The sequence below is a fragment of the Mobula hypostoma genome, chromosome 2 (assembly GCF_963921235.1).
Source record: "Mobula hypostoma chromosome 2, sMobHyp1.1, whole genome shotgun sequence".
NCBI lineage: Eukaryota > Metazoa > Chordata > Chondrichthyes > Myliobatiformes > Myliobatidae > Mobula > Mobula hypostoma.
In genome coordinates, this window is record NC_086098.1 from 24,312,346 (window position 1) to 24,330,571 (window position 18,226).

At 39.2% G+C, this 18,226-nt stretch overlaps 1 protein-coding gene across 4 annotated transcripts in view; it reads left to right on the top strand.

Moving 5' to 3' along the window:
• Window positions 1–13,714, top strand: part of trmt11 (tRNA methyltransferase 11 homolog) — an 86,962-nt gene extending 73,248 nt beyond the window's left edge. For 3 of the 4 annotated variants that reach the window (XM_063070549.1, XM_063070559.1, XM_063070577.1), the window contains one exon: window positions 13,504–13,714. In XM_063070549.1, coding sequence (XP_062926619.1) covers window positions 13,504–13,635 — 132 coding nt within the window. In that variant the 3' untranslated portion in view covers window positions 13,636–13,714. The remainder of the gene's footprint in view (window positions 1–13,503) is intronic. The other variant, XM_063070568.1, reaches the window with a different exon arrangement.
• The last annotated feature ends 4,512 nt before the right edge of the window (window positions 13,715–18,226 follow it).

An 18,226-nucleotide genomic window follows, 5' to 3' on the forward strand; every position in this document is an offset into this window, starting at 1 on the left:
TAAACTATGAAGCTGCCCTCGCCTCAGAAACCGATCAAACCACCCATAACTACCTTTAAATTCCACTTTCGCAACACTTTCATCACCATTGTCCAGTGCTTTCTGTTTCAGCTTATTAAAAAGACTGACTGATTTCTCCTTAAGTATAAGAAAACCTAACAGAACACCACGCCTTGTACACCCATCAATCCACTCAAGCAGTAGACTTTCCATTTTATCCATTATTGGATGCCGACTAAGAGAGACCACTTTGCTACGAGCAAAACCAATAGTAACATCGGCAGCTTTCAAAATTTTTTCGCTCTGCGTATAAATAGTGTGAATGGTCGACGCAGGCAAGTTCAACAAGTGGACAATGTCCTTAGTTCATTCACCACAATTGAAACGCTTAATTATGTCTAGTTTTACACTTCGTAACACCCTTACGAGCTCTTTTAGGCTTTTCCGATACCTTAGAACTCATCTTGCTAACGGATGCACGAAATAAATCGAGATAAAACACGTGTTTAAGCAATGCCGGCTACAATGCAGTTCTGGGGGAGGAGCTTGGCTGTTTGGGCACGTGCTGCCTTTTTTCGTAACAGTGAAAACACCTGTTAGCGAAAACAGGTAACTAATGTAGGTCTTTCGAAACAGCAAGGTGTCGTAAAGCGAACGTTCGGAAAACAGGGGCCACCTGTATACATATATGCCTCAGACTTTGGTATAGTAAGTGTAGTTTGGTTAAGGTTTCTAGGCAATCATGAATGAATCATAGGTGCTCAAATGGTTGGCATTTTGAGAATTTCTCAGGTAGTGGCATGAAAAGGAATGGCGTTTTTGCACACATTCCATTAGAACGTTGCTACAGAACCATGGACAATTGTAATAGGAAGCTACAAGTCCATCGAGCTTAATATAAGAGAGTACTGGTACTGATGAAGATGCTCCAGAGTTGTTTGAGGATGTGGAAGCTTTCTGCCTTCCTCACGGCTTACCATTTATCATGGCACTCATCCGGTGCCTATATCGAACTGGTCACAAAGCACATTGAGTATGTTACCTTTGAACAATAAAGTTAGTCTAATTCACTTTAGTCTAATTTGCTTATATTTTGTAGCAAAAGCCTTTTATTTTCCAAAAACAAATGAGATAGATAATGCTGCTTCTTGTCCATGAGAACTGAATGAGCGAAACAAATGGACATACTGTAATCATAGAAGCCAATATTAATATAAATAGCCAGTTCAATGATTGAAGTGAGAAAAAGGGTTTGCTATGGACCTATGTTCTTGTTGGCTTGCTTTGGGGGCTACCCAGATTTAGTCTCCTCCTTGGCCATGATAGACATTACGTTTCATCCTAATTCATATCAATGACACTTAACCATAATAAATTATGCAACATATACTTTTCACTTTCACTTTCATCCAAGTTGCACATCATTTCTGATTTGGAGGCTTATCAATGTTCCTGTCAGTCAAATCCTAGTCCAATATTCCTGGAGGTGATACTCAGATTTTAATCATATTGCAGCTATTGGCGATATTGTGAATGAAGCAGCTCCCAATTAGGTTAGATTTAGTTGTCCCATAGTCACAGAATATAGAACGAAGAACAGTACAGGTCTGGAACAATCCCTCAGTTCATGATGCTGTGCTGAACTAATTAGACATCCCCTTTGAACTTGCCCCTTATCATCTTATATGTGTTGTTGTTCCTTTCTGCGCCTTGTGGCGCATCAGGTGGCAACCTTGCTGTTTTTTTAGCATTTTGTCTGTTTTTTACGAGGCTAAGTTGCTAGCTAGAACAGATGGAAAGCATGCAAGGAGCCAGCCAGATTCGAACCCAGGCCCACTTGCCTCAAAGCCAGGTGTGGATGCCACTACACCACTGGCCAGCACCTTGTATGTGTGCCTTCTAGTATTAGGCATTTTGACTCTTAATACCATCTGACTACTCTATCAATGCCTCTTATAATCTTCTACGTCCTGATCAGGTGTATGTTCAGCCTGTGCCGCTCTAATGAAAAGAATCCAAGTTTGGTCAACATCAACTTATAGCACATGCTCTCAAATCCAGGCAGCATCTTGATAAACCTCTTTTGCACCCTATCCAAGGCCTCAACATCCTTTCTATAATGGGACAACCAGAACTGAATGCAGTACTCCAGATGTGGCCCCGCTGTCGTTTTATAAAGCTGCAACATAACTTCCAATTCTTGAACTCAGTGCCTTGACTTAATAACGCCAAGTGTGTCATATGTCTTCTTTGGCACCTTGTCAGCCTGTGCAGCCACTTTAGGAAGCTATGGATTTGAACTCAAAATCCCTCTGCACATCAACACTGTGAAGCGCCTTGGCGTTACTAGTGGACTATCACTTTGTATTTGATCTCCTGAAATGCAGCACCTCATATTTAGCAGATTCAACTCCATCTGCCATTTCCTGGACTGTATCTACAAATCACCTAGGTCACGCTGTATCCTTTGGAACTCTTCTACACTATCCACAATACCGTCAACCTTTGTATCATCTGCACACTGACTAACCAACCCATCTACATTTTCACCCGGGTCATTTATATATGTTTCCAGCAGCTGTGTTCCCAGTATCAATCCCTGCAGAACATTACTAATGACAACTTCCAATCTCATCGACCTCTACTCGTTGTCTTCTATGGGCAAACCAATTCTGAATCCAAGGTTCTGGATGAGTCTCCCATGAGGGACCTTGTCAAACACCATATTAAAATCCAGGTAGACAACATCCACAGCTGTACCTTTATCCTCAAAAAGCTCGGTTCAGTTTGGTGGACACAACCTGCCCTGTTCAAAGCCACGCTTACTGGTCCTAATTTATGGCATGGTTTCCCAAATGCTCAAAAACCTGATCCACAGAAATATCTCCAAAAGTTTCCTTCTGCATCTGACTTCGTCTTTTAAGGTCTGGCTGCAAATTCCCAAGAGCCAGTCAAACAGTCAAATACAAACAGCCTATAGAAGGTAATCAAATGGAGTTCGTTCCATTCTTTCCCCATAATGCTTCATTTGTTTGTCCAAGTACTCTGCGGTTTGATGTTTCATATTGTTTGAGTTACTCGCTTATGATTTTGCCGTTTGCGTGATTTGTTCTTTTTTTCGGCTGTTGGGTGTTTGATGTTTTCTTTGAACGGGTTTTGTGGTGTTTCTTTGTTTCGTGGCTGTCTGCGAGAGGACGAATCTCAGTTGTATACTGCATACATACATTGATAATAAATGAACTTTGAATCTTTGAAGTACTTATCCAGTTTACTTTAGAAAATTGTTATTTGGCCTGTTCCTATCTACCTCATCAGCACAGGCATTGCAAATCATCGTATTCTGCACAAAATGTTTGTTGCCTCTGATTCTTTTGCCAAACATCATAAAACTATGCCTTCAGCTATTAGAAAATATTTTTACTTTATTTAGATTTAACTACCTCTACCAAATCTTCTTTTAGTGACTTCAAGTTTATTGTCTTAGGCATGTTTATAAAGGGTATAAATGCCATGAAAACAGCAGCAGTACAGTACATGACAAATATAAGTTAACATAAACTTGAATATACATAAATTACACTCTTCCCGAAGGAGACAGTCCGTAGTCTATCTGCATAACTATACTTTGGATCAATCAAACGAATCTCTTCTGTACCCTATCCAAAGTTTTCATGTGTTTCATAGGTATGGCCAAAAAAAGCAATTACTATGATCAAAGGAAACTGTAAAAAGCCTCTAAACTCCAATAATCTCCAACAACAGTGATTTTGGATCATGTCTTGTGCAATCTGCTGCTCAGATGACCACAATAATTGTGATAGCTTTGAATTTTGAAGACTCCCTCAAAATAACTGATTTGCGCTCCACTATTACAAAATCAGCTATTTTATTTCTCTGCTTAGCTAGTTACTACTTAATTTTTTTAGGAATAAACTTAATTGAACCTGTAGATATTCTGCCTGAGCACCACAACCAGTTGAACACATTGTCACATACATCGAAAGGATTTAGTTATTTACTTACTGAGATTCAGTGCAGAAACAGCCCTTCCGCCACTTTGAGCTACACCACCTAGCGTTCCCCTCATTTAATCTGAACCTAATCATGGGGCAATTTACAATGACCAATTAACCTACCAGCCAGTAGGTCTTTGGACTGTGGGAGGAAACCGGAGCACTGCAAGGAAACCCACATGGTCACGGGGAGAACGATTGAACCCAGGTCGTTGGTACTGTAAATCGTTGTGTTAACCACTGCGCTACTGTGTCAAACTTAAATTTATTGAAGGCTGTGTTTCCTTCCTTGTCAAATAGGACAATTGTTTTGGTGAAATAATTTAAAATTAATCCACTGTTTTATTGTTGCCCATCACTTCTTTTCCAGTGCCCTGAGACTCTTCTTCATTGTATGTACAAAAATTAGTTTTACAGGCTTTTGTAAACCAGGAATAAAAGAAACTACTTCAAATGTTAAGATGGTGCTTCACAAGTCACATAATTTTACTCCTCTGTTTCTGCAACCCATTTCCCAGATTATTATTCCTAAACTGTACCATCAAGTACACATATGTTCAGGTGCAAATCTATGTCATGAAAAGTTTCTTTTACCTACTCCAGATTACTGTTTCCAAGTTTGCAAAACAGAGAGTTTTGTGCTTTGTGAGTGACATGGCCTCTTTCTAAGCCTTAGTGAATCTTAAATAATCTTTCAAAGTTGGAAACAAGGGTGTTCCTTTCTATTACATGGATATCTTTTTGCTTGAGTCTTGGTTCAAGTCAGTTGTTGTGAATGATTGTAGGATTTTGTTTTATCGCTCTTTCAATGAAAATGTGTTTCAGCTTTACTTTAATGATGTCTTCTTGTTTCTTCAGATGTGATTTGTTGCCTCTCCATTGTCTGAATCACGCCGTACACATTCTCTTCGGTTATCGCCTCCCTCTCCTTCTTGATATCTTAACTTTGCTTGATCGTTAACTTTTACTAACTCTGAAAAGTTATTGATCTGAAACTTCAGCTCTGTTTCCTTGGAAGCTGCCACACATGTTGAGTAATTTCAGCATCTTTTATTGTTATTTTATGCAGTATTTAATTCAATATTTAATGCAATATTTAGATAGTAGCATTAGGTTTCCACATTTGTTCAAAGTTCAAAGTAAATTTATTATCAGAATACATATATGTTACCATATTACTACTATGAGAGTCACCTTCTTGCCGGCATTCACAGTAGAACCAAGAAACACAACCGAATCAATGAAAAATTACATGATGAGCAACCAACCTGCAAAAGAAGGCAAACTATACAAATACAAAAAAAGACACAAATAACAATAAATAAATAGTAAATAAATAATACTGAGAACGTGAATCTGTCTGAGAACATTTGTTTGTTTAAATTGCACCAGACCAAATCTATAAGATCAGGGGTTCTCAGGCTGAGGTTCCTCTGGCCCCTTGGTTAATGGTAGAGGTTCATGGGATAAAAGAGGCTGGGAACCCCTTTACAAAATAGCTATTAATGAATGAGGTCATTTAATCCAGAGACTAAAGTGGTAGGTAAACCTCAGTATTTTACCACATGTTGGACAAAAGGACAAAGCCAGAGGGATTACTGATGGGTGAGAATCTTTATTCTTCTTAGGTCTTTATTCTTTGGAGCGTAGAAGGTTGAGGGGGGACTTGATAGAGGTGTTTAAAATTATGAGGGGGATTGATAGAGTTGACATGGATAGGCTTTTTCCATTGAGAGTGGGGGAGATTCAAACAAGAGGACATGAGTTGAGAGTTAAAGGGCAAAAGTTTAGGGGTAACATGAGGGGGAACTTCTTTACTCAGAGAGTGGTAGCTGTGTGGAACGAGCTTCCAGCAGAAGTGGTTGAGGCAGGTTTGATGTTGTCATTTAAAGTTAAATTGGATAGATATATGGACAAGAAAGGAATGGAGGGTTATTGGCTGAGTGCAGGTTGGTGGGACTAGGTGAGAGTAAGAGTTCGGCATGGACTAGAAGGGCTGAGATGGCCTGTTTCCGTGCTGTAATTGTTAGATGGTTATAATCCTATTTACTGGTTGTGTAAGGGTTCAGTATTAAATAAAACCTAGCAGTATTTCACAATCTCTATGTGAGATTAAAAACAACAGTTGCAGAAGGTGCAAAACCATGTTTAGGTAACTAAAAAGATCATGTTAGAAGCAGGTAATCCAACCTTAAAAATGTAGTTATTTATTTTGTTTATCGACATATAATGCCGAGTAGGCCCTTCCGTCTGTGCAGCCAAGCGACTCCCCCGACTTAATCCTAGCCCAATCACAGGACAGTTTACGATGACCAATTAACCTACCAACTGTGGGAGGAAACGCGAGCACCCTGAGGAAACACATGCGGTCACGGGGAGAACATACAAACTCCTTACTGTCAGTGGCAGGAGCTGAAGCCAGGTCACTGGAACTGTAAAGCATTGTGCTAAGCTCTGTGCTACTGTGCTGCCCCAACATGCACAGATTTGGAAAATGTTCATATCAGGGGTGCATAAATTGATGCCTTCTTCAGAACTGGTGTTGCAGTTTTCATAATGAATCTTCTGTTCAGGTACAGATGACAGATAATTGCATCGGTGTGACTGTTAGATAAAAATTGAATTACATGGTGGAAATTGGATATCTGTGGTAAAGACTAAATGCTAAGTTATTAACTAGCATCCTTGTACAGTAGAATTTTTACAAAACTACTTGGTGAAGGTGTCCTTGACGGTGCTTTAAAACATGGATAAGATGTAAAGTAGTACAGGGAGGAAAGAGCACTGTTATCAGTGGGGCACAGTATCTGCTGGTGTGAAACTCCACTGGTCAGCAGAATTGCTCCACGCAGGTCTTTGGTGAAATGAAAGCAGATTTGTTATGCCTGTCCTGGAAAACTTTGTTTTCAGCTTATAGAAAAAGAAAAATGAGCAAAATATAATTTTTAACTGGAGTTATGTTGTGGAGTCCAACTGTAGAAAAGAGATTAGAAGACAGATCTCTAGAATTTAAACGGAAACAATACATGCATTTATGCCACCGTCTGAAAGAAAAATAAGCTGGTGAAAAGGGGTTTCTAAATAATAAAGAATTATTATTCAAGACTCCATTTTTTTAACTTTCTGGTTAAGTGAGATGAGAGCAGTGGTAGTACTACTGACGTGATTGGTCTTATACCACCATGATTAACTGCCTTTTCTTGGTAGTTATTTCAACTGTTTCAAATTGCTTTAAGAATAACATCTGCAACGTAAGGCTCATCTTCATCAATAATGAATTCTAGTCTTACAATTTTGTATCTTAAGAAAGAAATTAAGGTGGCTATGAGAGAATGTGGTTATCTTCAGGAAATCTCTGGAGTGATGGTAAGATCAACCAGTAAGCCCTATAATTCAAGTTTTATATAAGCACACACATTTGACAAGGATCAAGAACAGACTTTTTTTTAATCATACTGAAATGCCATTGGAGAAATCTAATTCAAATTGACTTCATACTCTCTCTGTTTGTTGTGGAGAAAGTAATTTCCAACCACGTTAAAATTTCTTACCCACAACAGTTCAGCAGCACAATGCTATACATAACTTTATTTGTATATTCATAGGAGCCACAAACATCTTGGCATGAAAATCCTCGTCTCTGGAGTACACTGGAATTATTTTTTTCTGAAGTACAGGAATACATTAGATGGCATTGTGGAGACCTAACCTTTACTTGAAATTGCCATTTGATGTAAAAATGAAATGCTTTTCTTTTAAAAAGGATAATATGTGTTTTTAAAGAATTATCTCTGCCAATTTACTGAGTGGAAAAATCATATTTTCAACAAAAATTCTGCAAAGACAAAGCTGCGGAGCTTGGTGTTTGAGGAACATGGCCAGCAATATCATGAAGGATCCCACCCACTCTGCTCATGGACTGTTTACTCACTCCCATCGGGGAAAGGTCTACGTAGCATCCACATCAGGATCACCAGGCCCAGAGGCAATTAGTTTCCCTAAGCAGTAAGGCTGATCAACACCTCCGCTCGCCAGTCCACCTCACCACAGCCCCATAAGACAAAGGAGCAGTATTAGGCCACTCGTCCCATCAAGTCACCACCACCACCACCACTATATCATTTCCTGTCAGATTCACCTTATGTACAGACACTGCTGTGCCTAGCGTCACTTCATGTACATACAATAAATCTATGTATACAAGTTATGTATTTACATTTATTTTGTTCTCTATCTTATCTTGTTTTTTTTGTGCTGCATTGGATCCGGAGTAAAGTTCAAAGTAAATTTATTATCTTTAAATTTACCTACAGTAAATTTATTTATTAAGTTTTGCTTAAGAATTTCAGTTGACAAGTCTCTTTGTTTTGTGTAATAGTTTCTGTCAACAAGCTGGTCTGTGGAGAATCTAATCTTTGATATTAGTTAATAGATGTCTTGTGTCTCATTTTTTAAACTGTTGTCATTTAAATGTTAGTTTGCTGGATAGTAATATATTTTGGATTAATTACAAATTGATGTTCCCCTTTTATAGTGTTCTGAATTTCATGTCAGCAGTTTTATGTCAGAAATAGTTGTCCTTCACAATGTTTATAGCTGTATGCTTTTGCACAAGTGGTTTCTATAGCTACTGTACAGCAGCAGATGTAAAACAGTGAAAAGCTGTGATAAGAAAGACAGGATTTTTAAACAAAAACCAGACATGGACAATTACCCCGAAGCTGAACTGAGGCCCTCAGAGTAAATGTAGGATATGAATTTTTAAAAAGTGTAAGCAAAAGCAGCACTACCTGGTACTTTCTTTTTCCTGTTTATAATATGGCAATAGCATAGCTAATAACAGATTAGATATCGTAAGTGCCAGAGCAATGCTTTAGGTCAGTTTTTATGAAGAAACCAATTATCAAGGGTGAGTTTGAAATTCCAGAGCTGAGGTGAGAAGCACTGAGTAACAAGTTTCTTTTGTTATTTTATGCTTTCAACTGCCATTTGCCTCTAAAGTTTACAGATAACATTTCTCTCTTCAAACAGCTGGTTTTTAAAAGGTCTCTAAATGACTTGTGGTTAACACTGCAACCAATGATTATGTTATCATTTGAAGAGGGCCTGTAAGTTTTAATGTAACAATAGTAGCACAAACCACTGAAGGTCAAAGATGACACTGTTTAACCCTCAAACATCTGAAAGGAATAAATCAAATTTAGAGGTTTAACGTAGGTCTAGCTAAATGCATTTCTGATCCAAGCCTAAGCTTCCACCATACTTGGCAGACAATTTCATTCTGTAGTAATTCTTGATCCAAGTGCAACATTTTAAGTAGAAATGCTGATCATAGCACAAAAATATCGCCAGCTATCTGACTGCATTGATTTGCACAAAACAACTTTGGTAAAAGACACATAAAATGCCTTGCTGACATGAGAAAATGATTTGTGCGTGAGTGTTCTTGTTTCAATTGCATTGCTGGATAAAAGATTAAATGGATTGCAGTATGAGGGTTTGGAAATTGGCTGCTTTTAGCTGCTGATTTCTGATCTGAACCTGACCCCTTTTATTTTTACTTATTGAGATTTTGCGTGGAATAGGGCCTTCAGGCCCTTCGAGCCATGCCACCTAGCAACCCCCCATTTAATCCTAGACTAATCATGGGACAATTACAATGATCGATTAACCTACCAACCGGTACGTCTTTGGACTGTGGGAGGAAACCAGAGCACCCTGAGGAAACCCACGCGATCACAGGGTATTGAACCTGGGTCACCTGTACTGTAAAGCATTGTGCCACCCACCTTCCTGATAATTTGGAGTATTTGTTTGATTGGAATGAAATCCAGGCATGTTAAACATAAGATAAATGCTTTGACTGTTTCATTCTCAATTGCTTCATTGGAGGAACAGTGACAATCATTGGTTATATTAAATTCAATTTTATCACAGCCACCCCATTAAATGTCTTTTTTTTCCTCAAAACCGGTTAACTTAAAGTATAGCAGAACAAATTAAATTTACATTCTTTTTTTTTTAATTTTATTTTTATTTGGATAAGGAATTCACAATTATCATGTACTTTTTTCACACATATAACCTTTTCCATTTTTTTATATGTACAAAACCACAATTATTTATACATTCTTAAGTAGACATTGAGATGATATAAAAGGAAAATAAACATTTAAATAGATAATTATGTACGTTCTTAAAAGATAGACAAATGTTCATATCTGAGGCTGAGGTTAAAGTGCTTGTTTGAAATGATCACTAATTAATGAACATATTTAGCATGTTAAGTTTTCAACATGTTATTCATGGTTGATGAGAAATAAAGTTGATCAATAGTTTACAAAGAGCTTTAGGGGGAGAAAGGGGCAATATAGATGAAACTACATCCAAGCAGGTGAATGGATCATTCCCTTGTAGTTTGTTGTCCACACTTCTGAAAAATAATATGATTAATGTAATGCATATAATTTATAACTATCACAACACGCTGGAGGAACTCAGCAGGTCGGGCAGCATCCGTGGAAAAGATCGGTCGACGTATCGGGCCGGAACCCTTCGTCAGGACTGTAGGGGGAAGGGGCAGAGGCCCTATGAAGAAGGTGGGGGGAGGGTGGGAAGGAGAAGACTGGTAGGTTCAAGGTGAAAAACCAGTAAGGGGAAAGATAAAGGGGTGGGGGAGGGGAAGCAGGGAGGTGATAGGCAGGAAAGGTGAAGAAAGAATAGGGGAAAACACAAGGGGTAGTAGAAGGAGGCGGAACCAAGAGGGAGGCAGTATGCAGCTGGGGGAGGGGGCAGAGTGACATAGGGATAGGGGAAGGAAGGGGGAGGGAATTACTGAAAGTTGGAGATTTCTGTGTTCATACCAAGGGGCTGGAGACTACCTAGATGGTATATGAGGTGTTGCTCCTCCAACCTGAGTTTAGCCTCATCATGGCAGTAGAGGAGGCCATGTATGGACATATCTGAATGGGAGTGGGAAGCAGAGTTGAAGTGGGTGGCTACTGGGAGAACTTATAACTATTCTTCGTTCACTACGTTTTTCTGGAGAAATTGCTCTGTTCTTATTGATGGAGCTCGGGGTAGTTTCATTTCCCTCCACTTTTTTAATGGACCCTATTTTTCAAAACATTGGATTTGTCTGTTGTAAGATTAACTCTTTGCAGTGAGTCAATATCCAGTCTCCTACTCAATGGCTGATGAAATGTTGACAATAAGTACTCTTTAAAAAGAAAATGAAGTGTTACATAATACAGTGGAGTTACAACAGGGTTCTGTTCTTAACCCAGACAGTTTGCAAAATCAAAATGCAGCTGCAAGCTGAGTTCCAGTCCTGAATCAGCTGGCAATTTTATCCTAACTGTCTCTCAAGCTCTCATTCATATGTATAGGCAGTACTTAAGTCAGGCATGTGTAACCTGTTGGGAGAACCTGTACCCTGATAAAGAAGTTCAACCTCAGAATAGAAGGAAGTCCATTTGGAATGGAGATGAGGAGGAATTTCTTTTAGCTAGAAAGTGGTGAGTCTGTGGAATTCATTGCCACAGGTGACTGTGAAGGCCAACTTGTTGGATGTATTTAAGGCACTCGGTTGATAGATTCTTGACTAGACAGGGCATGAAGAATTGTGGGGAGAAGGCAGGAGAATGGACTTAAGAGGGAAATGGATCAGCCATGATGAAATGGCGGAGCAGACTCACTGGGCCAATGGCCTAAATTCTACTCTTATATCTAATGGTCTTATGGTTTTAAATTTGCTGATGATACCAGAATAGGCACTGTGGTTTCTATTTTTTGCCCACTATTCAGTGCCTTCATTCAGGTTTTAGCTGAAGACATCTCATTAAAAAGCTGGACAAAGACTTTGAGATTTAATCTATTTTTGAAATTCTGAACTGGATTTGAATGTGCAGTGTACCCAGTTTCCAAAGGTGCATCAGTGTTTTTCCTCAGTTTGTTACTTAATACCTAACAATTTCACAAATAACATTGTTACTGATATGTTATGTTAGATCCATGTTATGTTTTTCAAAAAAAATTATAGGAAACTGCACACATCAGACACGAAAGAACCAGTGTTTAGAATGCACAGCTTTACCAGATTTTTTGTTTATATTGAATAAATCATAAATGATTGAAAGAAAGTGCAGCAAAGTAAGAGCTAATAGTATATTAGCATGAATAGAGGATCACAGAATGAACGGAAATCAAGGATAATGGGTTGCAGACACAAATTGCTCAATGAACTCAGCCAGCCAGACAGCATCTGCGGAGAGGCATAAACAGTCGACATTTCTACAATTGCACAGGATATTACCAAGCTCACAATTAAGAGTCCCATGTTCAGTTTTGGTTTCCTTGTTTAGGAAGGCGTTTACATACCCGGTAGTCAGTTCGGACCTGGGTCACTGCTGTACTCTGAAGATGAAAGAGTTGTTTTAGGAAAAGAAGTGAAGCAGGTCGATCCCATACTCACAGAGTCATTGAGAGATACAGCAGGGAAACAGGCTCTTTGGCCACTGACCAGCAACCTCCTGTTTACGTTACTCTGACAGTAATCCGACTTGTTCTTTAACTCCCCCATATTATTTATTTTTGATTTATCAATACAGCCCGCTGGCCCTTCGAGCCATGCTGTCCCAGCAACTCCCGAAAAAACCCAATTAACAATAACCTAACCACAGGACAATTTACAATTACCAGTTAACCTGATCTGGTACATCTTTGGACTGTGGGAGGAAACCAGGGGACCTGGAGAAAACCCACATATTCCATGGGGACGATGTACAGGGATGCTGCTAGAATTGAACAGTGAGTGGCAAAGACAATTCAAGGAGCCAAATGGCCAACCCTTCTGTTTCGTATGTATGTACGAAAGACCAGGACAACAGAGAGCAAGAGAAATAGGGAGAGAAATTATTATCATGGGGAGCCCTGAGCTGGAATCAGGCAGGGCAAGATCAGCATCAGGGGCAGTTAAGAGACACCAAAGTTGGGAGTGAGAATCCTCTTTTGAGAGAACAGCATTCATTTTTGTGAATTTTACATCGAGCGTTTTCATTGAATTCATTTTTAAAATCAAGCAAATTTATCTTTGAAGAATACTGTAAAGCATGAGGTTGGGAAGCAGGGATGAGGAGATGTGGTTGGGTGGGAACGGGTCCTTTCCCAGTGATCCCTTACCCTGCGAAAGAAATAAGTGACATTCAAAAGGAGAGAGGGAAGATGACAAGCTTACAAGGAAAGCTTTTTGAAGGGAAAAGCTAGGGGGCAATATTATAGTGAGAGTGATTGGAAAAGAATTCAATCATTCATCTTACTTGGCTCTGACATGAAATGGGTCCATTTGCAGATATGTGTTTATTTATATTTTGTGACTGTAAGCGCATATGTTACAAAACAACAGCAGCCCACAATTTATTGGGAGTTCTACTGTTGTTACATTAGATATGAACAACCTCCTTCAAGCTTACCTCTCTTCTTCATCCCTTAGGATAAGGATCGATATGCCCACCTTAATGATGCCAGGTATAATCCATATGTCGGCCACAATTCATTCCGCGAGAAATATTTCAGTGGAGTCATGAAGAAGATTTCTAAGGAAAATAGAAATACCCAGAACTGAGAAGCTCAAATATATTTTCATCTGTAAGAGACTTTTTAAGTTAATAAATGCAGATCCCTTTTAGTTGATTGTCATAGTTTCTTATTTCAGATATGGAAGTAATTAGTGTGAAATGTATTTTAATATTAAATGACAAAATAGAATATGCATAATCAGCTAAAATAATAATTGTCCTTTTATAGGCATTAAGTACAACTAACTGTTAAGTGAGAAAGATACAAAGGAAAGTAGAATGTATTAAAATAATGGCGTGTACGAAAAGGTCAATAGACTATAAGACCAAAGAAAGTTCAAAGTAAAATTTATTATCAGTGTATGTGTATGTCACCACATACAACCCTGAGACTCATTTTCCTGCAGGCATTCTCAGCAAATCTGTTGAATAGTAGCTGTAAACAGGATCAATAAAAGAGCAAGAGCATAGAAGACAACAAATTGATCAAATGCAACTATAAGTAAATAAGAATAAGTTTCGAGAGCATGAACTAACAAGATAAAGAGTCCTTAAAGTGAGATCACTGGTTGTGGGAACATCTCAGTAGATGTGTGTAGTTATCCTCTTTTGTTCAAGAGCCTGATGGCTGAGGAGTAGTAAGTGTTCTTGAACCTGGCGGTGTGAGTCCTGAGGCAATTGTACTTTCTACCTAACGGCAGCGATGAGAAAACAGCATGGCCTGGCTGGTGTGGTGAGGATCCCATGACTGCGTTTCAGGTACATGTGCTCAATGGTTGGGAGGGCTTTATCCATGATGTGCTGGGCCAAATCCACTACCCTTTGCTCAAAGGTATTGTTGTTCCCATACCAGGTCGTAATGAAGCCAGTCAATACACTTTCCACTGCACATCTGTAGAAGTTACTCAATGTCTTTGATATTATGCCAAATCTCTGTAGACTCCTAAGGAAATAGAGACCAGAAGAACATAGGAGTCTGTCGTGTCCGCTGCACCATTCCATCATGGCTGATATATTATTCCCATGAACCCGTTCTCCTGTCTTCTCCCCATAATCTTTGACACCTTTACTAAGCAAAAACCTATCAAGCTCTGCTTTAAATATACCCAATAACTTGACCTCCACATCCATCCATCCATATTCACCACCCTCTGGCTAAAGAAATTTATCATCATCTCTGTTCTAAAGGGACGTCCTTGTATTCTGATGCTGTGCTCTCTGGTCCGAGACATCCACTCTATCTAGTCCTTTCAATATTCAACAGGCTTCAATGAGGTCCTCCTCATTTTTGTAAACAGCAGTGAGTACAGGCCCAGAGCCATCAGATGCTTCTCATACATTAACCCTTTCCTGGGATTATTCTTGTGAACTGCCTCTGTGCAGACTCCAGGGCCAGCATATCTTCCTTAGATAAGGGCCTAAACCTGCTCACAAAATTTCAAGTGCAATAAAACCTCAGATACAAGAGATAATCCTGCTATCCTGTGGCAAATAAATTAAATCAAGAGACTAGGACCAAATGATACAGTTTCAGAAATAAGTCAGTTTAAAACATAATGTAGAAGTATGCATTACACAGTAAGCTATGAATTGAATGGCTTCCTAAGAGAACTGTAATAGTGAAAATGACTGAACTATGTGAAAAATAGTTATATGATGAACTCTGCCATGGCTGCAAAAGGAGGAGGATTGGGCATGGCTCTAGCAACCCCACCCCGTAAAAACCCAGAGATGCAGAAATGCCAACAGAAGCTCCAAAGACCTCATCCCTGGGAGAGGAAGGATCTTTGAAGGCGGGCTGCATCTGGGGACAACTCAAAAGACTGTCCCAAGACAGAGGACTCTGGCCAACTGCTGTTTGTGGTCTGTTCTTCAGCTGGGGTAAGTAAGTAATGATGAAATAGGGGAAATCATAAAATCATTAGGATGGATTAATTAATTTGGGTTAAATGGCCCTTTACATCCATAATTATCTTGATCCATGAAATCCTACTAACTAATGGATCTTGTTGAATTTTGTAATCTGTAATGTGGCCAGTGCATATACACGCACATGTGCGTGCGCGCGCAAGCACACACACACACACACATACACACACACACACACACACACACACACACACTTCTCAAAATTTCAGAATTCTTCTCCAGTGTACCAACCTGTTAACATCCTGTTTCTATCAAAGAATAAAACACTTGGTTCTCAACATGTCCAAAAATAAATGTGAGATAATGGAATTTACAATCAGAGTAAATTCGAGGACATCTGTGCAATAGCAGTCTAGTGACTGACAGAATGCATTCAGCAGAGAATATCATGTCTGATGCCTCTGTGACTTTGAAGAAGTATTATCTCAAGTGAGCTCTGGAAGTTTCCTTAACATGGTACATCTTGACTTAAGTAGATTCAAATGAACAATTAAATTCAAAGCTCTGGACTTTCAAGATAGCCCATAAGGATAAGACACTGGTCAAAGGTTAGGAAGCAAGGAGTACTTGTTGGAGGAGTTGTGTTAGTGTGGGGGAGTGATGTCTCTAAGTGGAGAGCTGCGGGGCTAAACTCTGGGACCTCCTACCGTTTTGAATTACAGAAATGGCTGTCAGCAGCCCATGTCCCCGTCAGAAATTATAATCAAAATGATCAGATTTGTCACCGATGATACATTTAAAAAAGACGGAATGAAATAACCTTGTATTTCCTTGTATTTACAGTATCGGGGCATATGATGGAGTCTGTGTGGGTAAGTACAGCCGAGGAACCAGAAAGAGAGGGCATCTTGTAATAACTCAGGCTAACTGTAGGAGAAAATGCCTCAAAGGTCCAGTCCCTAATGATATTGATTAGTCAATGGCTTTTCCACAAGCCAAAGCCTAAAATCCAGAGGAAATTTATTACTGACTCCTCCCCCATATCTAAGCAGCAGTTCAAACCAGGGCTGATTGCCTAGGGATCAGAGTGCAGCTTAACCACAGTAAGGAAGTAGGAGGGGTTGATGCTCATTGTTAAGAAGTACACCATTCATACAAGATTGTCTTGAGTTTGAAATTGTGTTGTTGCCCAAGTAGCACTTGGCAATGGGGTAATTCATTCTAGAGTGTGAAGTATTAATAATAAAGTTTTATTCAGAATAATGCCACTTCTTATTCTTAGAAACATAAAATAATGAGCCATTTATAAGCTTTCTGCTTGAAGGAGAGCAGATGGAACATGCGACATTGATGGCTGCCAAGCTTATTCATCTTGACTTTGTTCACCAGCATTTATAATGCCAGGAACACAAGATAAACAACCTACTGAACATGGTTTTAATCCAAATCTGACTAAATCAGAAATGTGTTTTTACTATTCCATTGGAAGTCAGTATTTATTTTCATTAGAGCATTGGAGGTTCACCTGAAATTTAGGAGACTTACTCAAAATTCTGAGGAGTTTTAACAGCAAATTTTAAAAAGAAGCACTTGTACAAAGAATTAAGTTAATTGCCAGAAGAACTAGTGAGATCAACAAAGAAGAATGATGTTAGAAATTGTCATTACCAGTAACCCGGTGGCTGAAAGGTTGGTGTATAGAGATTCAATGGTGACTTTCAGAAGGAATTGAAACAGAAATAATTGCAAGGCATGAGGCCCGTTGAGTCTGCTCTGCCATTCAATCATGGCTGATTTATTTTTCCTCTCAACCCCATTCTCCTTGTAACACTTAATGCCCTTACTAATCAAGAACCCATCACCCTCCGCTGTAAATACACTCAGTGGCTTGGCCTCTGCAGTCATTTGCAGCAATGAATTCCACAGGTTCACCAGCGTCTGGATAAAGAAATCCCTCCTCACTTCTGTTCTAAAGATAAGTCCCTCCGTCCTAAGATGGTGCCATCTCATCCCAAACTCTCCCACTATATACAAGGGTACAGAGAGGATAAATTTTTGCACTGAGGTTGGGTGAGACTTCAACTAGAGGTCATGGGTTAAGGGTGAAAGGTGAAAAGTTTAAGGGGAACATGAGGGGAAACTTCTTCACTCAGAGGGTCGTGAGAGTGTGGAACGGCTTGCCAACACGTGGTGCCTGTGAGCTCTGTTTCAACGTTTAAGAAAAGTTTGGATGCGTACATGGATGGTAGGGGTATGGAGGGCTATGGTCCTGGTGCAGGACGAAGAGAGTAGGCAGGTTAAATGGGTCAGCATTGATTAGATGGGTTGAAGGGCCTGTTTCTGTGCGGTACTTTTCTATGACTCTGTGATTCTACTGGGAACATGCTCTCCACATCGACTCTATCTGGGTTGATTTCATGCCTTTGAATGTTCTTTCTCCAAATCTCTTTTTCATAAACACAGTTAATTAATGTTCTTGTTTACTACCACATCTGACAAAGTAATGTTTATGCAACTCAAATGAAATCTTTAGTCAATATTTTCTGAATAGAAATGGGAAAAATTCACAGTTTCTGTACTTTGTCAGGAATGTGAAAAAAAAGTGCATCTTGATTATGGGTTCATTTGTTTGCTTCAGATCAAAAGGAGAATCTTCTTGTCTACTTTTAGATGTTTTAAATGAGTTCCTTTTAGTCCCCTGTTGGTTTTGCATCTTTTCCTATCTTCTTGTGATGTAAAGGGAGGCTATTCAACCTATAAAGTTTCTGT